The sequence below is a fragment of the Entelurus aequoreus genome, linkage group LG17, assembly GCF_033978785.1.
Source record: "Entelurus aequoreus isolate RoL-2023_Sb linkage group LG17, RoL_Eaeq_v1.1, whole genome shotgun sequence".
In the NCBI taxonomy this organism is placed as follows: domain Eukaryota; kingdom Metazoa; phylum Chordata; class Actinopteri; order Syngnathiformes; family Syngnathidae; genus Entelurus; species Entelurus aequoreus.
The window spans coordinates 34,215,236-34,240,672 of record NC_084747.1 but is presented as its reverse complement, the minus strand read 5'-3'; the positions used below and the strand labels follow the sequence as shown (position 1 = coordinate 34,240,672).

The 25,437-nt window shown below is 41.5% G+C and overlaps 1 protein-coding gene across 9 annotated transcripts in view; it reads left to right on the top strand.

Annotated features, from left to right (window-relative positions):
• sema6a (sema domain, transmembrane domain (TM), and cytoplasmic domain, (semaphorin) 6A) overlaps positions 1 to 25,437 on the top strand; it is a 304,997-nt gene that overhangs the window by 184,134 nt on the left and 95,426 nt on the right. For all 9 annotated transcript variants that reach the window (XM_062025532.1, XM_062025531.1, XM_062025533.1 and 6 more), the window contains exons 8-12: positions 1,500 to 1,590; positions 4,422 to 4,541; positions 12,547 to 12,635; positions 16,840 to 17,057; positions 23,134 to 23,265. In XM_062025532.1, the coding sequence (XP_061881516.1) occupies positions 1,500 to 1,590; positions 4,422 to 4,541; positions 12,547 to 12,635; positions 16,840 to 17,057; positions 23,134 to 23,265 (650 nt within the window). The remainder of the gene's footprint in view (positions 1 to 1,499; positions 1,591 to 4,421; positions 4,542 to 12,546; positions 12,636 to 16,839; positions 17,058 to 23,133; positions 23,266 to 25,437) is intronic.

The window sequence follows — 25,437 nt, the reverse complement described above, 5'->3', positions numbered from 1 at the left end:
GTAGTATGCTTGAAAAATTCCCTTTGAGTGCACCTGCTTTTTTGTCTTGTTGAATTTGCTTTTCACAAAGCGGCGTAGCAATAAATGGATTAAAGCTCTCTCTGTGCGGCTGTTGGAACTCGTCTTGAATGCACTACAGTCAAACGATAATGGATAGAGAATGGTGGAAAGAAAAATGTGGGGGATAAAAATGGTCTTCCCACATACTGCGCAATGGCGACGTAGCTCAGTCACATGGATACCGCAACAATTTTACTTAGACTCCTGGCCAGGAATTTCTTTTTGCCACAATGTTCACTGCTTTTCTTACGTCCCCAAAGGATTTTTTTTTTCTTTCATTTTTTTTTTATTTTATTTTTTTTGTGTGTGGGGCACAGGATTACACAAACACTACGTCAGGGGTGTCCAAACTTTTTCCACTGAGGGCCGCACACTGAAAAATCAAAGCAAGCGGGGGCCATTTTGATATTTTTTTATTTTAAAAACAACAAAAAAAATACATTTAGACCTCCACTCAGGCTTGATCCCAGGGACCCCAAAGGGTTTTGTTAAAAAATATATAAAAAATGTGTCATTATTCAGTATTATTATTTTTATTATTATTCAAGTTTTAAATCCATAGATCAACATTAGGTCTGTCTGTCAATATAAGGTTTTTAAAGATTTAAGTCGTATGCTCTTTTTGTCAAAGAAAACCCTGTTTTTTTATGGAAAAAACACAAAATATGCAATATTTTCACCCAATAACATTTTTAAGTGGAATATTTGAGATTATATAATAATTGGAGCCTTAAAAAGGTCAATTACTCAAAACACCATTGATTTTAATTCATTATTATTTTTTGAGCGATGACACTTAAAAACAAATCACACAAAAATTATTGGGGAACCAAAAGGGTCCTACTCATTAAAGTGTTAAAAAATAAATTATAAATTTTTTTACTGTTTACTTTTAACACTATAATCTCGAGATCAACTTCAGATCTATCCGTCAATTATAAGTTGTATTTTTGTTTATGTTTTTTGTTTGTTCGTTGTAGGCCTTTCTTTAAAAAAAAAAAAAGACAGCTCAATTTTTTATATGGCAAACACAAAATATGCAACATTTTCCCCAAAAAATATCTCAAAGTGCAATATTTAATGTCACGTAATTGGAGCCTTGAATAGGTCAATAATTCATAATAACATTGATTTTCATTCATTATTTTGGCAGCTTTGTGTTATTAGAGTAAACATTGCAACATTTTCTTGTTACATTTCACCTGTTTGGTCTTTCATACCACTTTTTATGTTTTAAATTTTTTTAATCGTATTATAAAATGGGCCGTGGGGCCGTTAAAAAATGACCTGCAGGCCGCAAATGGCCCCCGGGCCGCACTTTGGACATCCCTGCACTACGTAGTGTCGCGTCAAGGAGGATCCCATTTCCAGACACTCATGCTTTTCACAACACCATTGTCTCAACCCTTTGTTGACCTTCACCTTGTTTATGCCCCCAGATGGACACCTTGGAAGCTCTCGGAGAGGAGATAAGCGGGATGGCCCGTTGCCCTTATGATGCCAAGCATGCCAACGTAGCTCTCTTTGCTGGTAAGTGTAAGACATGAAACTACTGTAACACCTCCAAAATTGAACACAATCTATTCTGTGCCAGTTTTTTCCAGAGTCAAATTGTCGCCATCATAAAACCTTTCGTAACTTGACATTGTTAATTTTAAGTAACATTTTAAGTAGCATTTTATTTTAGTTTTAATATTTAGAAGACACAGAAAATGAAAAGAGATGTATTCTTGTTGCACATAAGGATTCTGGATGATAGGCGAAACTTCCCCAAAAGTACAGTTTTCCTTTAACTTTGTAAACAGATGTAAACCAACAGGTTTAACAAAAATATAGTACAACCAAAAAGATGCCTGACAGAAATAATGGCTCTAATCTAATCTAGCCATTTTAATGTTTTATTTCATTAGCCATTATGCATTCAGCTACATTCTGTTTACAGTCTATGGCAGGGGTGGGCAATTAATTTTTACCGGGGGCCGCATGACTAACCCGAGCACTGCTGGAGGGCCACATCGACAATATTTCAATTAAATTTTGCTCAATATTATTTTTGATGTATACCGTAAGATAAATAATAATAATAATAATAATAATTATTATTATTATTAATAATAATAATAATACTTTCATTTAACCTAACCAACAGGACAGACTAAGTTCAACAGCCCAGTAAGGCAATTAGTCTAGGAGAAGGATCTCTGATATAAAATACCCCTTCCAACCCGCACCAAGCCAGCGTGGAAGGTGTAGGCTAATAACCAGCATGAAGAGTACGCCAAGAGAGATTGTTCACTATGGCAGAAACATGCTGAGGCTTTCGTCCAGCAGTGGACTGACAACGGCTGATGATGATGATGAACCTAACTTAACTGTATACCAAAAGCACTGCTTTGGAAATCATTTGTACCCCTTTCAGAGATCACATTTAGTTCCCCTTAAACATCCTCATGTTGCACAATGAAATGTAAGCACAGAATGAAGTGTGTATTCCTGTAACTTTCTCTAGTAACAGCATTCCATGATTAATATAAATAAATTAACATTAATAATAAATGACAGTAAAATAAGCACACGTATGACTGAGGAGTCATAGTGTAACTTTGTGTGGTGTTTGAGTTGTCCGACTTTTTGTGTGGCCATAAACGCACCAGTGGTATGCGTGTTGGTGACAGATGACAAGTTGGTTTTGGCCTGGTTTGTACGGCAGAAAATGACTAGTTTTTCGAGATAGAAGTGTTTTACTCATGTTTTTGGTGTGGTTATGGCCGAATATAAACAGTTTTGCTCAATAAAGTGATCGATATAATTCCTGGCCTCGAAGCATCTCGATAGACGTTACAATAATTGAACGGTGTTCAATTGAACGGTGTTGACGAACACCGTTAGGGCCGCTTGTTGTCACTGTCACTCAGAGTTGCATTGCAAAACTACACAGAATAAATGTGTTTATTTTGTTTAGAATTCAGATGGGATTTGATTTGGTGCGCGGCATATATTTGCTGTGCGCAGAGGACGCTTGAGCAGTGCGCAATTGCGCAGGCGCGCACCTTACAGGGAACGTTGCTTGGCAGTCCATGTCTTGTTGAAAACACGCCATTCGTCATCAACTTTTCTCTTTTTAGCGTCTCGGGTGTAAACCGTGCATCACTTGTCGCTGTGCACCTTCACTCACAGGTTACACACGGACATACGCCCATAAATAACACTTTTCAAAATAAAAGCAGCACAGTTGTATTGCGCGCACGACATAGATGTTTTTTCAACTTTATTTTGTAATTGCAGCTGTTCACATTCACTCACAATCACACACGCGCATACGTCCACACGGAAGTAATACAAATAACGCTTTGCAAAACAAAAGCAGCACCGTTGTATTGCACACTCGACATAGATACTTTTTAAAATTTATTTTGTAATTTATGATTGGCCTCACGCGGGCCGGACAGGGACGCACAAAGGGCCGGATGCGGCCCGCGGGCCGCAGAATGCCCAGGTCTGGTCTATGGTTATCACCACACTTTCTCTCTTTGCCATCAATGGTGCCTCTCTATGGTGACACCAGAAGAAAAAAGGGAAAATGCAAAGAACGCAGATGATAATGCTTTTTATTTGACTTTTAAGGCAGATTTTTTTCAGAAAATTCCAGTTGAACTCCAGATTTAACAGCTTTTACAGTCAGAGGTTCCATTATAATACAAAACGTCTCATGAAAGCCCCATCAAGACAGTTTAGGAGAACTTAAATTGTTGTCTTCCGTCAATGTCTTCGACATTTCCATGTTGTGAAAATCCATATTTGTGAACAAGTCACAAATGGATATATCTCCCCAGTTCGTCGATGAGTTTTTCGTCCCATTGCTTTGCAATTCCTCCGATGCGGCCTGACCCGCAGGCTGCAAAAGACATTCGCTCCCTTTTTCATGTTTGCCGCCAACTGATTAATGGTGCTATTGATGAGCTGTCCCTGTGAGCTTCCAGCAGAGGCGGCCCAGCTTGACCGGCTAATGCGTAGCAGCGAGCTGGAAGCTCTGAGTAATGGAGAGGGCTCCTATCCCAGCCACCCTTTCAATTATGTAGTTTGAGTTTCCACTGTGGTTGTAGCTGAGGTGGACCGGGGTCACGTTGGTGCTGAGGTGTCTGTAAATGTGTGTGTGTATGTGCACTTTCAAGTAGCTAGTGAGGGAATTACAAATGTGCAACAGGTTGAAGAGAGTGCAAAGGTTGTTTGTTGAAGAAATATCTTGTTTATGTTTCTTGTGTATGTCACTTCACAGTCTTGTTGCTGTTTTTTTTCCCCCCGTCCATTCTTTTCTCATTTGTTTAATTCTCTCTATCCATCTCTGCGTCCCCTCTCTCCAGATGGCAGGCTGTACTCGGCCACGGTCACTGACTTTCTGGCCATTGATGCGGTCATCTATCGTAGCCTTGGAGACAGCCCGACTCTGCGGACTGTTAAACATGACTCCAAGTGGCTAAAAGGTGAGTCCGTACGACACACGCACACACAGTTCGAACCTGTTTCAACAAGGCACTACAGCTCAATTCACTTAGATATAAGCAGGATTATTTTTCTTTTCAAGGGGTGGAGCTTGACAGACTGCAATCATTTTTGAAAGAGAATGGTCACATTTTATTTTGCGTCTTAAATGTTTTATTTTATTTAGCCGTTATTTAACCAGGTGAAATCCCATTGAGATCAAAGATCTCTTTTCCAAGGGAGACCTGGCCAAGAGGGCAGCAGCAAGGTTACATTAAAAACAGTAAACAACACATAAAACATCAAATTTACAACATTAAAACTTGCTCACATAACACATGTGCATACAGAAAAAGTAGACTGCAATCCTTTCACAGAAGCTTTGAACTCATTTAATGTAACAAGGTTTTGAAGTTGAAGATTCGATTGTAGTTTATTCCTGTAACGACCTGGTCGCATCGTGGTGTGCGAGGTTGTTCTCCCAGGAATTCAGACGGCTTCGGACACAGCGTGCAGGTAGGAAAATGATTTATTTAAGCAAATAAATCATAGCAGGGAAAAACAAAGACGTGTACATAGCACAAAAGACAAAAACAAAGGGACTAGCATGGGAGCTAGCAAGCAAAAATAATATAGCATGAAAGCTAGCAGGAATCGAAGAAGTCGTTAGCTGTTGCATAAAAGCAAATTAGCAAGCCAGACCGAGTGAGGCCCGGGCAAAGACTAAATAGCCCTCTGATTAGCGCTCGGGCAACAGGTGCGCGTCCCGAACGCTAACCAGAGGCAGGTGAGCACAATCTGCCGTCATGGCAACAGAAACAAACACAAGGTGCTGAAAACACACGTGACACTAAAAAGTCAACAAACTGTAATCCGAGCAGTGGATCCTAACAGTACCCCCCCTAAAAGGACAGATTCCAGATGTCCCTTGAAAAAAACAACTGGAACCCAAAAAAACAAGCAATAGTTCACGATTCAAGGGCGGGCGGAGGGAGGACTTGGTGGTGGGTCGCCAGGCCACGTGTCCCCGAATCCACCGGGGAAGGGTCAGGTGGCGGCGGCGAATGGAATGCTGCCGCCGCTGGCGAGGCGGGCGACCACGGAAAGGCCACATTCGTGGCCGCCGAGAAGGTGGGCGTGAGTGGCGCCAGAAGTTCAGCAGCCTCTGAGTCCTGCAACAAAGTCTTGGGTGTCGCTGCTGTTTGCGCCACTGGCGTCCCTTCACTGACCTCGAGGGCTGCATGCGGGGCCCTGCTTTCCGCTTGCGCAGCCGGACCATTCGAGGTCGCAGAGACGACAAGGGCGAGGAAGGTGGCGGCGCCCTGGGAAGGCCCACCAGAGACGAGGAGAGAGCAGACGTCGCCGTGGAAGCGGTAGGCGTCGTCGTCGCCGTGGAAGCAGGAGGAGGCGTCGTCGCCGTGGAAGCAGGAGGCGGCGTCGTCGTTGCCGTGGCAGCAGGAGCAGGAGGCGGTGCTGGTGCGAGAACCAGCCGAGGAGTTGGTGCTGGTGCGAGAACCAGCCGAGGAGCTGGTGCTGGTGCGAGAACCAGCCGAGGAGCTGGTGCTGGTGCGAGAACCAGCCGAGGAGCAGGTGCTGGTGCGAGAACCAGCCGAGGAGCAGGTGCTGGTGCGAGAACCAGTCGTGGTGCAGGTACTGGTGCGAGAACCAGTCGTGGTGCAGGTACTGGTGCGAGAACCAGTCGTGGTGCAGTAATCACAGGTTATTATTTGCTTCCATAAATAAAATGGGCTTAAGAAAATACCCCAATATTTGGATACAAATGCAAATTGGTAGTCAGACTGTCATACAGCAGGCATGGGCAAATTACGGCCCGTTAAGTTTTTCAACACGGCCCGCCGGACGTCTCCAAATAATTATTTTTGAAACCTTTACCATCGATACTGTAGCCACCAATATGACGTACAGTGCATTTTTCAAATGGCCCTAAGTCTTGAACTATAGAGAGCATTCCAATGGTTGGAATCTGTGCTTTTGAGTGATATACGGGTTATTACGGTGATCTACGTCTCAACAGCTGCAAGCGGACAAGGCAAGTTGCAGAGTAGGCAGGGTTTGTTTATAGCGGCCAGTCTAAGACGTGAGTGTCAGGGAGGGACACGGAAGCAGACCAAACGCATTGTGAGGGTTTGCTGGGAACGTCTGGCAGAGTCTCCTGTCAGAGAGAGTTTCAATTCCCACCTCCGGAAGAACTTTGAACATGTCACGAGGGAGGTGCTGGACATTGAGTCCGAGTGGACCATGTTCCGCACCTCTATTGTCGAGGCGGCTGATTGGAGCTGTGGCCGCAAGGTAGTTGGTGCCTGTCGTGGCGGAAATTCTAGAACCCGTTGGTGGACACCGGCGGTGAGGGATGCCGTCAAGCTGAATAAGGAGTCCTATCGGGTTCTTTTGGCTCATAGGACTCCTGAGGCAGCGGACAGGTACCGACAGGCCAAGCGGTGTGCGGCTTCAGCGGTCGCAGAGGCAAAAACTCGGACATGGGAGGAGTTCGGGGAAGCCATGGAAAACGACTTCCGGACGGCTTCGAAGCGATTCTGGACCACCATCCGCCGCCTCAGGAAGGGGAAGCAGTGCACTATCAACACCGTGTATGGTGAGGATGGTGTTCTGCTGACCTCGACTGCGGATGTTGTGGATCGGTGGAGGGAATACTTCGAAGACCTCCTCAATCCCACCAACACGTCTTCCTATGAGGAAGCAGTGCCTGGGGAATCTGTGGTGGGCTCTCCTATTTCTGGGGCTGAAGTTGCTGAGGTAGTTAAAAATCTCCTCGGTGGCAAGGCCCCGGGGGTGGATGAGATCCGCCCAGAGTTCCTTAAGGCTCTGGATGCTGTGGGGCTGTCTTGGTTGACAAGACTCTGCAGCATCGCGTGGACATCGGGGGCGGTACCTCTGGATTGGCAGACCGGGGTGGTGGTTCCTCTCTTTAAGAAGGGGAACCGGAGGGTGTGTTCTAACTATCGTGGGCTCACACTCCTCAGCCTTCCCGGTAAGGTCTATTCAGGTGTGCTGGAGAGGAGGCTACGCCGGATAGTCGAACCTCGGATTCAGGAGGAACAGTGTGGTTTTCGTCCTGGTCGTGGAACTGTGGACCAGCTCTATACTCTCGGCAGGGTCCTTGAGGGTGCATGGGTGTTTGCCCAACCAGTCTACATGTGTTTTGTGGACTTGGAGAAGGCATTCGACCGTGTCCCTCGGGAAGTCCTGTGGGGAGTGCTCAGAGAGTATGGGGTATCGGACTGTCTGATTGTGGCGGTCCGCTCCCTGTATGATCAGTGTCAGAGCTTAGTCCGCATTGCCGGCAGTAAGTCGGACACGTTTCCAGTGAGGGTTGGACTCCGCCAAGGCTGCCCTTTGTCACCGATTCTGTTCATAACTTTTATGGACAGAATTTCTAGGCGCAGTCAAGGCGTTGAGGGGATCCGGTTTGGTGGCTGCAGGATTAGGTCTCTGCTTTTTGCAGATGATGTGGTCCTGATGGCTTCATCTGGCCAGGATCTTCAGCTCTCACTGGATCGGTTCGCAGCTGAATGTGAAGCGACTGGGATGAGAATCAGCACCTCCAAGTCCGAGTCCATGGTTCTCGCCCGGAAAAGGGTGGAGTGCCATCTCCGGGTTGGGGAGGAGATCTTGCCCCAAGTGGAGGAGTTCAAGTACCTCGGAGTCTTGTTCACGAGTGAGGGAAGAGTGGATTGTGAGATCGACAGGCGGATCGGTGCGGCGTCTTCAGTAATGTGGACGCTGTATCGGTCTGTTGTGGTGAAGAAGGAGCTGAGCCGCAAGGCAAAGCTCTCAATCTACCGGTCGATCTACGTTCCCATCCTCACCTATGGTCATGAGCTTTGGGTTATGACCGAAAGGACAAGATCACGGGTACAAGCGGCCGAAATGAGTTTCCTCCGCCGGGTGGCGGGTCTCTCCCTTAGAGATAGGGTGAGAAGCTCTGTCATCCGGGAGGAGCTCAAAGTAAAGCCACTGCTCCTCCACATCGAGAGGAGCCAGATGAGGTGGTTCGGGCATCTGGTCAGGATGCCACCCGAACGCCTCCCTAGGGAGGTGTTTAGGGCACGTCCGACCGGTAAGAGGCCACGGGGAAGACCCAGGACACGTTGGGAAGACTATGTCTCCCGGTTGGCCTGGGAACGCCTTGGGATCCCCCGGGAAGAGCTGGAAGAAGTGGCTGGGGAGAGGGAAGTCTGGGCTTCCCTGCTTAGGCTGCTGCCCCCGCGACCCGACCTCGGATAAGTGGAGGAAGATGGATGGATGGATGGATGGGCTTTATTTTAACAAAAAAATCTTGGGGTACATTAAACATATGTTTCTTATTGCAGCTAAGTACTTAAATAAAATAGTGAACATACTAGACAACTTGTATTTTAGTAATAAGTAAACAAACAAAGGCTCCTAATTAGTCTGCTGACGTATGCAGTAACATATTGTATCATTTTTCATTCTATTATTTTGTCAACATTATTAAGGACAAGTGGTAGAAAATGAATTATTAATCTACTTGTTCATTTACTGTTAATATCTGCTTACTTTCTCTTTTAACATGTTTAATCTACACTTCTGTTAAAATGTAATAATCACTTATTCTTCTGTTGTTTGATAGTTTACATTAGTTTTGGATGATACCACAAATTTGGGTATCAATTTGATACCAAGCAGTTGCAGGATCATACATTGGTCATATAGGGGCGGCGTGGCGAAGTTGGTAGAGTGGCCGTGCCAGCAATCGGAGGGTTGCTGGTTACTGGGGTTCAATCCCCACCTTCTACCATCCTAGTCACGTTCGTTGTGTCCTTGGGCAAGACACTTCACCCTTGCTCCTGATGGCTGCTGGTTAGCGCCTTGCATGGCAGCTCCCGCCATCAGTGTGTGAATGGGTGAATGTGGAAATACTGTCAAAGCGCTTTGAGTACCTTGAAGGTAGAAAAGCGCTATACAAGTATAACCCATTTATCATTTATCATTTATATTCAAAGTCTTCATGTGTCCAGGGACATATTTCCTTTGTTTATAAACATAATATACATTTTAAAAAAACTAAAGAAGATGTTGTGGTGCCAAAAAATATCAACGTAATCATAGTAGTATTGACTAGATACGTGCCTGTACTTGGTATCATTACAGTGGATGTTAGGTGTAGATCCACCAATGGCATTTGTTTACATTGTGACGCAGGTGAGCTACGGTGTGTAGTGAAGCATGTTTAGTTATTCCTTGTCCTGCAGGGATGATACTTGTAAGAAACTTACTTTATTTGTCGCCATGGAGGCGAGGATTAGTGATTTAGAAGTTGCTAAAACACTGCCGACGACGGATGGACGTTAGCCGCTAGCTAGCTAGCCATGTCTTAAAGCACCTCTTCCTGAGGGCGTTTCAGTGTTATAACTTCACCTTTATCGTTAGTTTTTAAGCCAAAATGCGTCCGTTCTCCCTTTTCTGTCTACACACTGTGTCTGCTTGTAAGTAACACTATGTGACTTCGACGCGGGGGGGGGACTGTATAGTACCGAAAATTATTCATTAGTATCGCGATACTATACTAATACCGGTATACCGTACAACCCTAGTTCTTAATATTCAGTGTTTTATCGTTCATTGTTAATATTACAAATCCCACATTATTTATGTTCATGTACATTATTTTATTCAGCGAAAAGGCTGTACATTTCCATTCCGTTTTTTCGCGGGTGGTCTGCCGTAATATTTTAGCATTCTTTCAGTTATACTGTGAGTGTTTTTATTGTGTTTAGCATTTAACCTTGTCTACGGGATTTTAGGAATTTGTTTCACCAATGCTGAACAACCTACACATGTTTAAAGTGTTCCTTGAAAAGGCAACCAAGCACCCATACAGTAGAATGTGTGACAATTTTAACAGCAAAAATATTGCAGTCATGTTAAATAAAAGAATACAACTGGTGAATATTGTCACACAATTATCAGTCACAGTTACACAGAAATATCCTGTTGTTATCAAATATACAGTATTTGTGTGTGTATACTGTGTATATACAGTATATAAGACACACACACATCGGCCCCCAGATACATTTTTACTGGCCAATTTGGCCCCTGAGTCAAAATAGTTGCCCATGCCTGTCATACAGGAATGTTTTTTTAAGTTTTTTACTGAACTGCAAGTCATTGATTTGCTCAAAACTTGATGACAGTAAGTATAATAAGAATTAAGTGCACATTTTGAAAGTCTAGGACCAGATGTACAGTATATTCATGTAATGGTTCACCATTTACATCTACATTTACTCTTCCTCAGTTTAACCAGTTCTTTAAACACATGTAAGCTATTTTTCATTTTGTTGGTGCAGTTGGACCGAATGTGACGTGTCGCTCTGTTATTTTGAAGCCGGAAGTGACGGTTGTCTATAAAGTGTCTCTCGATTCCCTCGTTATAGTTTGTCTTTTCTGCTGGGCTTCAAAAACAAGCTTATTTACCTTTTCGGATGACAGCGCTGATCTCTTTTTTGTACAAAAACTGTAGTTTGTATACCTTTAGTTTCTATGACGTTAGTTGGCGACATGAACAACATCTTGTAGCACTTGGTCTTCACAGATGGTTATGTCCGACATGCTGTGGTTGTCCATTAAAAAAGGCACTGTTTATTTTATCTGTGGTATACGCGGATGAATTCAGCCAGCATAGTTTGTTGTTGTTGGTTTGCTAGCAACACCATCCTCACGTTCATGTTTCGCTTTAAGATGCTTTGTTAAAGTTGATGTGCACCAATGATAACAAAAATAGTTGATGCAATACTAACTAATTACTAGAGATGTCGATAAATGCTTTAAAATGTAATATTGGAAATTATCGGTATCGTTTATTTTATTATCGGTATCGCTTTTTTTTTTTTTTTTTTTAATCAACATAAAAAACACAAGATACACTTACAATTAGTGCACCAACCCAAAAAACCTCCCTCCCCATTTACACTCATTCACACTCATTCACACAAAAGGGTTGTTTCTTTCTGTTATTAATATTCTGGTTCCTACATTATATATCAATATAGATCAATACAGTCTGCAAGGGATACAGTCCGAAAGCACACATGATTGTGCGTGCTGCTGGTCCACTAATAGTACTAACCTTTAACAGTTAATTTTACTCATCTTCATTAATTACTAGTTTCTATATAACTGTTTTTATATTGTTTTACTTTATTTTTTATTCAAGAAAATGTTTTTAATTTATTTATCTTATTTTATTTTATTAATTTTTTAAAAAAGGACCTTATCTTCACCATACCTTGTTGTCCAAATTAGGCATAATAATGTGTTAATTCCACGACTGTATATATCGGTATCGGTTGATATCGGTATCGGTAATTAAGAGTTGGACAATATCGGAATATCGGATGTCGGCAAAAAAGCCATTATCGAACATCCCTACTAATTACCTTTTATCTGAAGTTCCGTCAGAGTTTGGTAACGAAATATATTTTTTTTATTAATCACATGTGTTAATGCATTAACATTTACATCCCTAGTTAAGAGTTTTTACTGTAAATCAATATTTTGCTTCAACGTCAATTATCTATCCAATCTAGCCTTTCTTATTATACAGAGCAAAGTTGACAGGCTAGGAAACAAACACGCTCCCGTTACGCATGCCTCACCACATGTTTGCATCTGTGTTATTTTGTGTGTGTTGTGTTTTATGTATGAAGGGGTGCATCACTTATGCTAATGTTTTTTGCCAACCTGCTGCTGCGCTGGCAGGGCATATGTAGACAGGAAATTGGTGCACTGCAGGGCAAAAAAAACCACACATTCCAGTCCAGCTTGTCAAATCTCAATAGAGAAGTACCTCGTTTCTTGCATGCAAATGTTTCCCGTGATGTGATGAATGAGGCACCGCAGGCTCCTACTTTTTCTGCATATGATGACAGACAGGCCTGTTGTTTATTGTGAAAAAATATCTTTGCTGCATCAATTTGTGTCACTTTTTTGTCTTCTCAGAGCCCTACTTTGTCCAAGCAGTCAATTACGGAGACTTTATCTATTTCTTCTTCAGGGAGATTGCTATGGAGTACAACACAATGGGAAAGGTAAATAATGCTGTTGTTTTTCTGTTATCAGAGGTGTCCAATAGACAGGAAGTACACGAAAAAACTAACAGGATGTGGGTGTATCACCTGGAATGAGGCCAATCATTTTTCAATAACAATCAACACTGGACAGGATGAAAGACTTTAAAATAGATCCTTAAAAATGTGGAGATCCCATTCTCAGAGTCTAAACATAAATCTGCATCCGTACCATGCTGCTCCCATCTTCTGGTATGAGAATTGAGAATAGGTTTTGCACCAGGGGGACGGCGACAAAGACTTCTTATGTTTAATCTTTTCAATTCAGCTTTTTGAAAAGTTAAATTGGAAACCAGGTAGACGAAAATGGAAAATGTGTCTAGCGTATTATGCTTAAAAAAACCCCCACATATATATTCAGAACAAATAAGAACGAGTGTAAGAGGAGATGAGAACTCTCGAATAATGGATTCCCTGCCAGGAGTGACGGGCGTGAGCTGTGCAAAGCGTGAATACTGATCACAGCTCTCACTATAATTGTGCATGTGGAGGAAAGAACCGAGCAATTTAACATTTACTGACAGATAACGTGTGGTTATTAAACACCAGATTGGCCTTCATCGGTGTGTGAAAAGACTTCACCTGAGGCAAATGGATATAGCCACCACAGTGGTGTGTTTGTTTTAACATCAAGGATTGATCTGAAGGGTAAAATATAGGTATTTGCACAGATAACTTACCAATAAGCAGGTGCATGACATTTTTTTTCCGACAATGCAACCTGTTCTTTGTCATTTTATTTCTGTAATATTGATACGCTCTCCCTCTCTCTCTGTAAATATGTGAAGCAGTGTGAATGCGTTAAAAGAAGGTTGTCATAATAATGTGTGTGCACGTGCATGCGTGTCTGTTTGTTTAAATCTGGGGTGTCAAATGCCTGATCTGGCGGGATGAGTTTGCTAATTATAACATTTTTTGAATGAAAGAAACTGCTGTTCTAAATGTGTCCACTAGATGTCGCAGTATCAATTATTTGTATCTTTGTAGATTATCCTACATATGTAAAAAAAAAAACACACATATTAGTGCACCAGTCGAGGAAAATGAGCAAACTACATAAATAACATCTTGTTGAATTTTTTTTTTTATCTTGATAGATTGAAAATTAACATCAATGAGTTGAATGATGAACATTATCACATAATTTATTCAGAAAGTATAAATAACTATTAACCACAACATATTGGTGTAAAAAAAACAACAACAACATTATGATTTGTCCATTTTCAGAATGTGCTTGTTCTATTTTTAAACAAAGAAAACGATCTGGAGTTGTCTTTAATTTTAAGTTATCGTGCCAGGATTTTACCAATAATTTTACCAGTAGATGTTTCTGCATGTGGCCCCCGATCCAAAATGAGTTTGACACCCCTGTGCTCACTCTGATTGCATTATTTTCTGTGTGTGTGTGTGTAGGTGTGTGTGTGTGTTTGTGTGTAGGTGTGTGTGTTCTGGCAATGCTTACTTAATGGGGACATCGCTCGGTTTACACAGTCACCTTTCGGGGACCTCTGATGGTATGGGGACAAAAAAAACACGTCCCCTAAAGGGAAACCTTTTTAAATAATAAATAGTTGGAGTTGCAGACAACTTCATTACTGCTAAATAGCAGTTTTCATTAATGTCACAGAAGATGCAGGATTTGCTTTAACATTTAAGTGGTGAAACTTCCTATAAGACGACAGCTGTAGTGCTGTATTCTGAGGATCATGTCATATTTCATTTTAACTTTAAAAAAAAAAAAGGTCCTCAGTAGTCACATACAAATTTGTGTGAATTATGCAAAATTATTAAAATTTGGTCCCCATGAACCATATTAACTCTTTTTCCCCAGGGTCCCCAGTAAGAATGATCAGCATGTTACTTAATCAATCCAGAGATTTAAAAACGTGTATGAGCTAACTGGGCAGTGGCCATTTTACCTACCGGTGCATTTTTTTTTCTGCTTCCACAACCTGTAGAAAGGGTGGTCCCCACAAGTGATGATCAAAAACTTGGTCCCCATTCCAAATGATAACCAGTATGTGTGTGTGTGTGTGTGTGTGTGTGTGTGTGTGTGCGTGTTTGTTTCCGCTTGTGTTTGTCTGGTGATGAGATGAATGAGGCAGGTGAGTCATCGAGACATTGTTTCTACATGTGTTCAGGAATTTTTGAAAAATATTTGTTTTCTTTTCTTTCGTAAAGTGATTGTGTCTTCTTCCAAAAATTGGCATTTCAATATTAGAAAAGCTAGTCAAAATGTTGTTGTGCAATATACACTGAATAGTGGTTAGCAACATGTTACTGTATCATTTGACTTTAGGGTTCTTGTTACGATTCCAGTTTCCACCATCCTCGTTGTTGTGTCATTGGGCAAGACACTTAGACACCTAACTTCCTCTCAGTGCCAGCCCCATTGGTGTATGAAAGTTTGTCGCACTCCCTTGTCTAATTCCCCTGAAAAAAAAGATTCTTAAACTCAATGTAACTTTTGAGTGTAAATGAGGGTTTAAAAAAAAATTGTTAACTGGTGTAAAATCCCACACATAGTTAACTATCGCCAAGTGTAAAATTTCCCGCAGGTTGTAGCAGTTAGCACCAAGCTACCTATCTGGTGGTATTTTATCCCAAAAACAACTGCGAGCGACATGCTAACTATCCAACCAAATTATTTGCAGGTTTAACATTCCACACGACATAGCTGTAGCACCAGGCGAACTATCTGTTGGCGTAACATCGTACCTAATGGAGAGCATCAAGCTTGCTATTGGTTGACATAATAGCTCTCAAAATATGGTATGCTAATCTTATGCTAATGTAATACCCCACACAGAATGGTTAGCATCAAGCTCATTGTCAGCCTTTGTAATCCCACTATTAGCCTAACTGATTGCAGCAAACGAACTATCCAATAGCTGTGTTCTTTACAGTCAAACATCAATCAATCAATCATCCATCCATCCATCCATCTTCTTCCGCTTATCCGAGGTCGGGTCGCGGGGCCGCAGCCTAAGCAGGGAAGCCCAGACTTCCCTCTCCCCAGCCACTTCGTCCAGCTCCTCCCGAGGGATCCCGAGGCGTTCCCAGGCCAGCCGGGAGAGATAGTCTTCCCAACGTGTCCTGGGTCTTCCCCGTGGCCTCCTCCCTATGGAGGAGTTCGGGTGGCATCCTGACCAGATGCCCGAACCACCTCATCTGGCTCCTCTCGATGTGGAGGAGCAGCGGCTTTACTTTGAGCTCCCCCCGGATGACAGAGCTTCTCACCCTATCTCTAAGGGAGAGCCCCGCCACCCGGCGGAGGAAACTCATTTCGGCCGCTTGTACCCGTGATCTTGTCCTTTCGGTCATGACCCAGAGCTCATGACCAATCAATGTTTATAAATCACAAGTGTCTCAAAGGGCTGCACAAGCCACAACGACATCCTCGGTTCAGAGCCCACATCAGGGCAAGGAAAAACTCAACCCAGTGGGATGACAATGAGAAACCTTGGAGAGGTTTCCCCCCCTCTAGGGGAGACCAGTGCAATGGACGTCGAGTGGGTCTAGCATAATATTGTGAAAGTCCAGTCCATAGTGGATCTAACATAAAAGTGAGAGTCCAGTCCATAGTGGGGCCAGCAGGAGACCATCCCGAGCGGAGACAGGTCAGCAGCGCAGAGATGTCCCCAACCGATGCATTGGGGAGCGGTCCACCCCGGGTCCCGACTCTGGACAGCCAGCACTTCATCCATGGCCACCGGACCTGTGCCCCCACTTCCCTCCACAAGGGAGAGGGGGGCAGAGCATAAAATAAAAGAAACGGCAGATCAACTGGTCTAAAAAGGGGGTCTATTTAAAGGCTAGAGTATACAAATTACTTTTAAGATGGGACTTAAATGCTTCTACTGAGGTAGCATCTCTAACTGTTACTGTGAGGGCATTCCATAGTACTGGAGCCTGAATAAAAAACGCTCTATAGCCCGCAGACTTTTTGTGGGCTCTGGGAATCACTAATAAGCCGGAGTTCTTTGAACGCAGATTTCTTGCCTGGACATATGGTACATATGGTTCCAAACATGTTTGGAAATCCACCTAAATCAAGATTATTTTGAAAATAATTTTGCTAAAAACCCACCAAATCATTTTTTTTTAAGAACATTCAGTTTCAAACCATTGCAAAGGAGCTGACACTTGATGTTGTGGCCAGGTGGTGTTTCCTCGGGTGGCGAGGGTTTGTAAGAACGACCGAGGTGGCTCACCTCGTGTCCTGGAGAAGCAATGGACGTCGTTCCTCAAGTCCCGACTGAACTGCTCCATACCAGGCGACTCGCACTTTTATTTTAACATCCTGCAGGCTGTGACGGACGTCATTCACATCAACGGGAGGGACGTTGTGATGGCGACCTTCTCCACTCCCTACAACAGGTAGGTTGTCTGTCTAGGAAAGCATCTAGCTGATATAAATGCTTTAAAAATAATATGAGTTGTTCTATGTATGCGCTCATTCTTTAACACAATTATCAAAACAGCAGCCCACCAACACGATGGCGGACTGACCTTTATTACTGCTAAAAGTGTGTGCCTTGTGGCGATGTGCACTGGGTCAACATTTACACCTCCAATAAAAACAGTCCTGCTGCCCTTTTGATTTGCAGATGCTTAACCTTTTTTGTCTTAGCCACCATTCAGAGCTTCTTTTATATTCATACGCAGCATCTAAATTGAAAATTAACACAAAGCTATAGGGCTCGGCTGATAGCTCGCACGTATTACTCTCAATTTTATGGCTGCTTTTTAGTAGATAAGACAATTGCTTGTGACAATGCAATTGAGCATGGTTAATGGGCATTTAAAGTCAATGAAGCAGCACCTATGAAATATTCTATAAGTGCTGGTTTTGCATGTCATAGTCTGAGGAGCAATTAATTGGAGAGCCTTCAGGCTATTGAGAGCAGCTCGGTTGATGCCATTTATTACTGGAATATTAAGGTGACAAATAGGGATGATGTTTGATAAGAAATTATCGAGTTTGAGCCTATTATCGAATCCTCTTATCGAACCGATTCCTTATCGATTCTCTTATCAAATCCAGATAGGTTGTTTTATATGGAAAAAAAAACACAATATTTGGTTTAACAAAAGCTCAATTTTATTTTATTAGAAAAAAATAAAATAAAATAAATAAATAAATATTGACTGTTACCCCCCTAAAAAAAATATATTTATATTGACTGTTGTTACCCAAAGTATATTAAGTGGGATTTTTCAGAAAAACAAATACTGTATATACAGTAACACAAAAACAACCTGTCTCTGTGATCACTATAGGTGTATAAATAATAACATAGTGTTAAATAAAATCAGTCCCTTGGGCACAAAACTGAAAATAATACAGCTCCCCAAAAAGTTGCTGCTATTGGAACATACTAACTACACACACAGGCAGACAGCTAACAAACAATCCAAGACGTCTAATAAAGTTCCAAAGCAGATTAATCCATTTAGGCTCTTTATTGTTGTTGATCTTGCTTTGTCTTTTCCTATCTTTACTTTTATCTTGCACTGGACTGTTATTTTTTTTTAATTTTTAAACTGAAATACACACAATGACAAATGTATAAGCTATGTGATTCAATTAACATACTCAAATTTAATACACAATATGTAAATATTAGCCTCACACAAATATACAGTACTATCATCAAACAAATACTTCTGAGTGTTGAAACTATTTCGATGGTGGAAATATACGACTGGCAGCCATTTTAAGTTTTTAAATCATCCATCGAAACAGTGCACAAAAATCATTTTTCAATAAACATCGTAGTTTTAAATTTAACCACGTTCCACCTTAATATTGAGTTACATAAACTAGTTAAACGGTTTACCTACAGACTTATCTTTTCCAAGGCTTGTAAGAGCTAACATAACTTGTCTACTTCTCAATTGTCTCATAAACTGAACTGACTTGCCAACCCGGAAGTAGCCAGACTAATGACGCGTAGTATTTTCATATCGCCACAAGGTGTCAGTAAGGGTCTACAATTTGGGATTCGTTCCCAGGGATTCAAATAAAGAACCAACTCTTTTTCTTTACTATAGTGGTCTCGATAACGGGTACCGGTTCTCAAAAAGGGATTCGAGTCCGAGGACTCGGTTCTTTTCTTATCGAACAACCGGGAAAATCGGTTTCGAGCATCATCCCTAGTGACAAATTTGCCGAAACATTAACAAAGGAGTGAAATATTTCAAAACTCAATCAATGACAAGACGCTGGTTGGCTCTACGATTAGTTAGGATTCCAAGTAGGTTTTTTTTTGTTTGACTATAATGAAAATCTAAATAATATGTTTTGGGTCAAACTATCGCCATCGTTAAATCTTTATTACTGTCCATGGCAATTCATTTTTAGGTTTCAACATTCAGTAGTTAATCACAGTATATATTATTAAATCATAGGTTCAAATGTCGACGCCATTTCACGCTACCGATTAAAGCCACACATTTGGGATAATTTTTCTGGCCAGGACAGGGTTTGAACATTTACAATTGCAATCGCTGCTGTCTGATTGATTGTATTGTATGTGTCACATGTCGCTGTATGAATGCGTACGCAGACACAGTGGTTTACCAGTTTTCTGGGTTCTGTATGAAAGGCACAAGCAAATAAATTACATGTCTACTGTTATGTCGCTGATGCCTCTGGCCGCCCGAAACTTTGGATTTCTGTGCGATTCTAGAGGCGTACTTCCAAAAATTCCGAACTGCCTTACTCAAGCAAATTCGCTACGGCCTTTTTAGTGTTTTGTTTGTGTTGGAAGTACTTAATATAACTAATGCCAGCCAGCACTATATTGTATAACACAGTACTTCCCAACGCCTTAAGAGGTGTGCTGGACAATGCGTTGACAGCCCTTAGCTTGCGTTGCTCTGCAACAATTGGGGATTTGTGGACTTGTGTTCGTAACCCAGGCTGGGTGCAGAGCTGGATATGGGGAGAACCTACAAGGTCCACACTGGAATCTAACAAAGGTCTTGAAACTGTGAGGCTGCAGTCATAACCACTTTTCCACCATGCCCAATCCTACAGTTTTTTGCTGTTGGTGTTCTCCATCGGGAAGGGTGTAACTTACTGCACATATCCAGTATCCAGACGACAATGGTTGCAATTTAGTATCTTATCCAACATAATACTACTATTGTCTGGGTTTTTGATTCCCAATGTCTACGTCACAAACTTCACCGATGATTCAACAAACTGATCAGTCTGAAGACATGTCGCCATGAAAGAAAGTCTGTTAGATTCTTATTTCTGAACTCTTGTTAAATAGCAAAGTGACTCAGCAATATGCTATGCATTGAATTTCTAAGGCAGACATGTGTAATCACACAGTAGGACCCCCCCAACATAGCTGTTGTCCATCGCAGTAGGCGCATGCTGAACTTTGATGCTTCGAGGCATTTTTGTAGAGACGGAGCAGAGAATCTGTGTCCTCATAAGACTTGGCAACCACTGGACGCTTCCCAGCCACCACGTTTAATAACACATGGCTAAATATAGTGGTGATGAATCAAAGAGACCTTAGTGAAAACAGTAACGTTTCAGTTTCATAACATTGTACTAATGATCCATGACATTGGTGTTAGTGGTGTAGTGTAGGTTGCCAGTGCCTGGGGTAAGTCATATATTTAGCCATTATTGGACCCTTTGTAGATTGATAAACTCAAAGTAAGCTACTGTTCTTTAAGCAAGCTTTCCAAAAATGACCTAATTTGAAATCTGCAAAGTCCAATGTGGTTCCAAATCCCTGTGTGGTCTACATTGACTCAATAATGAGGTATAACCTACTTGAAAACCAGTGGTGTGCCGTCAGGGCCTGCAAGGCCTTCTCTGCTGGCCTAACATAACCAGAAATCATGATCATAATTAAAGATAAAAGTAATTTTTATTTACTTTCCCTAAATATCTAAACATATTCATATTCTCTTCATGTCAAAATATGCTCCTTCCAGCGCTGTTGTTTTTAGGTTAGAGTTTTTATCCAATCAGAATTCAACTAGCTTATGTTGCAATGCTGTACTAAATCTGCCCGAAGCCTTCAGAATCAACAATGCTGGCGTCTGTGCACTGTAAGTGAAAGGGGACAGTTGCGAGAGCCAATCAGATCATGAGTTGTTGTCAGTAAGGCCTTATAGATGGCTTAAGGCCAGTGACGTGCGGTGAGGTTCATGGCTGGTGAGGCACTGACTTCATCACAGTCAGATTTACAAACATATGAACCCTAAAGAGTATCTTATTCACCATTTGATTGGCAGCAGTTAACGAGTTATGTTTAAAAGCTCATACCAGCATTCTTCCCTTCTTGGCACTCAGCATCAAGGGTTGGAATTGGGGGTTAAATCACCAAAAATGATTCCCGGGCGTGGCGCCGCTGCTGCCCACTGCTCCCCTCACCTCCCAGGGGGTGATCAAGGGATGGGTCAAATGCAGAGGACAAATTTCACCACACCTAGTGTGTGTGTGACAATCATTGGTACTTTAACTTAACTTTAACTTTACACATACAAACTGTAGCACACAAAAAAGCACATTTAATAAAAAAAAACGTTATTATGGTCTTACCTTTACTTATAAATTAAGTCCATGCGCCGCTGTTGTGCTGGATTAATGCACTCCCGCCGTAGAATGCACCCCCTGGCGGGAGTGTTATATCAACTAAAGCCCACACTTAAACTTTCCACGTGCAAGATTGAATCTATTTAAAAAAGTTATTTAATAAGAAGCCAAAAAGTGCAAAAACAATAATGTTCGTGTTGGAGGAGTTGTGAATGAATGAAATATGAAATCCGTGCTGCAGTCTGCAGGTGTACCTAATGTTGTGGCCCTGCGGTCATTCACAACTCCTCCAACACGAACATTATTGTTTTTGCACTTTTTGGCTTCTTATTAAATAACTTTTTTAAATAGTGTAACCGAGGGTTTATAAATGTCGCATATACTGTATGAAACTACAAAATAATCAACACGGAGGCTCCAGTTTACACGAGGACCACTTTATTTACCTTCTTTCAAAAACCTCCACTCCACTCCAACGTGTCATCACTTCCGCTCTTAGCGCCTTCAAAATAAGAGCGCAAGGTATATACTGTATAACAGCGTGTAACAGGAATTAACATCACAAAGAGGAAAGCCCACAAAAATAGGTTACAATAGATTCAATCTTGCACGTGGAAAGTTTAAGTGTGGGCTTTAGTTGATATAACATGCCGCACAACTGAATGACGTGCCTCAACTGGCTGCTGATCACCGCAAGTCTCTTCTCAGTATTTGAACGGCAAATGTGAAAATTCAGCGATTTTGAATAAAAATAATCTAAAACTGGTGAAGTTAAATGAAAAATAACTTTATAGTATAATCACTGGATACATATAACAATTTAATTAATTTTTTTTCTTTTTACATTTTTTTCTTTCCATGATGGCAGGTGAGGCGGGGCCTCACCTGCCTCTAGTGACTGCACGTCACTGCTTAAGGCAGATATATATTGTGACGTTATGAGCTAGGTAACATAAGAACTCCATTACCCAGCATGCCACAGTAGTGAAGAGCATGCGCAGTAGCCCCGTTTAGCCATGCCGGCCGGGATGTTTTTGATGAGCACCTTGTGGGGTAAACTTTAAGAACTCAGCCAACACGCCTCGTCTGCATCTTTTATGATTAGACAAAACAACACATATATTTGCAAGGCCGTTTTCAAGAAGGATATTTAAGGAGAAACTACATCTTGTGAGACGCTGTCGGCTAACACCGGAAGCTCGAATGGGTTCTACAGATTGTGAGTTGAGATATTCTATTTCTTAATTTTTTCACGTTTAATATGTTTTTTGCAATTTAAATTTTGACAGTACCACATAAGATATGTTTTAGTTGCTGATGCGGGTTTATTGATTTTTAAAGGCGCCAGGAAATAACCCGTTATGTACACTGTTGGTGGTGATTCAATGCCCAGTAGTGCGTAAATGTGTTTCTGTATAGTATTTCTCCAGCAATGGTCATGTGGTGACATAAATTATGGTATTTTGAGAGGTAATCATTGAAGTCGGACACCACTGAAGTCCTAGGTGGGAAACGCACGGCCCGCCACTGTTGAAAACCAATGAGAAATAAAAAGAGCATTTTTAATGTTCAGCCTCCTACACAAAGTAACAAAATACCAGATTTATTTATAACCTATAAAACTATGTGTTCTAAAACATGGCTTGAGTGAAGTGGTTTGTTGTAATGCCAATTTGCAAAGCATTTTTTAAAATATTCAAAAAGCTTTTATACTGCATTTCTGCAATTACTTGAATACAGTGATAAAGTTTCACATTCAGCCATCTATGGTGATTTCCAATCAGTTTTTCTGCCTCCTAGTGATAGTCCAGCCTTGGCAATGGTGGATCTTTGATGTGTTCATTCATTCATCAGTGGCTTTGTTGTTTTTGTGTGCAATGGCAGCATTCCAGGCTCTGCGGTGTGCGCCTATGACATGGCAGAGGTGGCCAACACGTTCACAGGGCGATTCAAAGAGCAAAAATCCCCCGACTCCACCTGGACCCCTTTTCCTGAGGATAGGGTTCCCAAGCCAAGGTATGACTTTAGCTAATTAACCAGTGCATGCATACACGCACACAATAATACTGTGCATTTTGTCATTTCATTACCTTACCTCAGCCAAGCACGTAATTGAGACAGCAGGATTATATAAAAACTACACAGTTGATCTCTACAAACAGAAAAATGCCTCCAGGGTTGCATTGTTGACTGTTGTATTAAGTCATGGTTAGCATTCAGCGACAAGCATCTTATTGTGCGTAGGTGCAAGCTTTACCTTTGGTTGGACAAAGATCAAACAGCCACATGGGGGTTTTTTTTGTTGTGATTTATTTCATTTTATGTGGAAGGAGACCAGACGGCGGGTTCAATGGCACCCATAAGTCTGCAGTAGCAGACGGTTCCGCCATGTGTTAACTGTCCTCGCTAACCATTTACACGGTACTCGTACATAAGAAGTGCCAGTTTCCGTTCTGCTCCCCATATGTTGGCACACATAAATGAAGCTATACATCATAGAGAAGCCTCTAGCATTTATTACCACCACTTTCATTTAAAATCAGTAAATTGATGCCCCTTTATAGTAACAATCATCATTATATGTTCTATATCCAATACAGCGTTGTGAGCTTATTGCGAAATTAATGTGAATAAATGTTTTAACGTCTTATATTGAAGTTGTCGGGAAAAAAATATTTTGTCCGTTTGCCCTGCCAACTCTCCCATGTTCTTCCTCTGGTATGTGATGCAACAGAGCCATCCATATAACCTAATGTGCCGAAAATTCAACTGAGCATAACTGTTCTTTGGTATTTTTCCAAAAATTTAATTTAGGAATAAAAATGATGGTGCCCCATGGATTCTGCATGGCAACAAGTGGCAGCAAATAGTTGACGATACCAGCAACAGGAATTAGATGTAGATATACGCCTTAGGGCTTGCACTATGAATACAATTTATTTACATTTTTAAAAGGATTCATACATATTGTTTATGTGTGTGTAGTGTAGTATATTGTCATTAAAAATAAAATACAATTCAGAAAGTATATACCGTATTTTTCGGAGTATAAGTCGCTCCGGAGTATAAGTCGCACCGGCCGAAAATGCATAATAAAGAAGGAAAAAAACATATATAAGTCACACTGGAGTATAAGTCACATTTTTTGGGGAAATGTATTTGATAAAACCCAACACCAAGAATAGACATTTGAAATGCAATTTAAAATAAATAAAGAATAGTGAACAACAGTTTGAATAAGTGTACGTTATATGACGTATAAATAACCAACTGAGAACGTGCCTGGTATGTTAACGTAACATATTATGGTAAGAGTCATTCAAATAACTATAACATATAGAACATGCTATACGTTTACCAAACAATCTGTCACTCCTAATCGCTAAATCCCATGAAATCTTATATGTCTAATCTCTTACGTGAATGAGCTAAATAATATTATTTGATATTTTACGGTAATGTGTTAATAATTTCACACATAAGTCGCTCCTGAGTATAAGTCGCACCCCCGGCCAAACTATGAAAAAAACTGCGACTTATAGCCCGAAAAATACGGTACAACAAATATTTCACCCTTTTGCTAAGATTATCAGGTTCCTATTTACAGGTATTTATATGTTTGTTGCTATTAGCAACTCACTGTTGTGGACAGATTCCCAGTTAGCGATCAAAGCGTGCTTTGCCTAAGTATAACTTGACTGTCTGCATTCTCCCTCGGTCATCATATACTTCACCGCCCATACTATCATATGTTTGGATCTACGTAGCTGATGCTGGGCTCTTGTGCGTGTTTGCTATCTTACCTAAATTCAGTAGCCAGCTGGCTAATAGTTCTGAGAGCGGGTGTGGATTTTATGGCATGGCACCATATCAAAGACTTTGTTGTAAAAAGTATTTTACAAGCTCTTGGAGGTGGGATGTCTGCAAAGGGGAAGTGCTATCAAGAGCAGCTTCTCTATTACTGCCATTCTCACCTTCTCTCAGTGAAGATATCACATAGAAAGACTGCCACTTGATCCTGTAAGCAAAGACAATTGGACACCTGCCTTCCTTGGTTCTGGTTAAAGCTGCTAAGACATCAGTTACACGTGCATAATATAATTGGAGTGGTTATTTTACTCCTGCATTGCATGGTTCATACTAGGGTTTTACGGTATACCGGTACTAATATAGTATTGCGGTACTAAT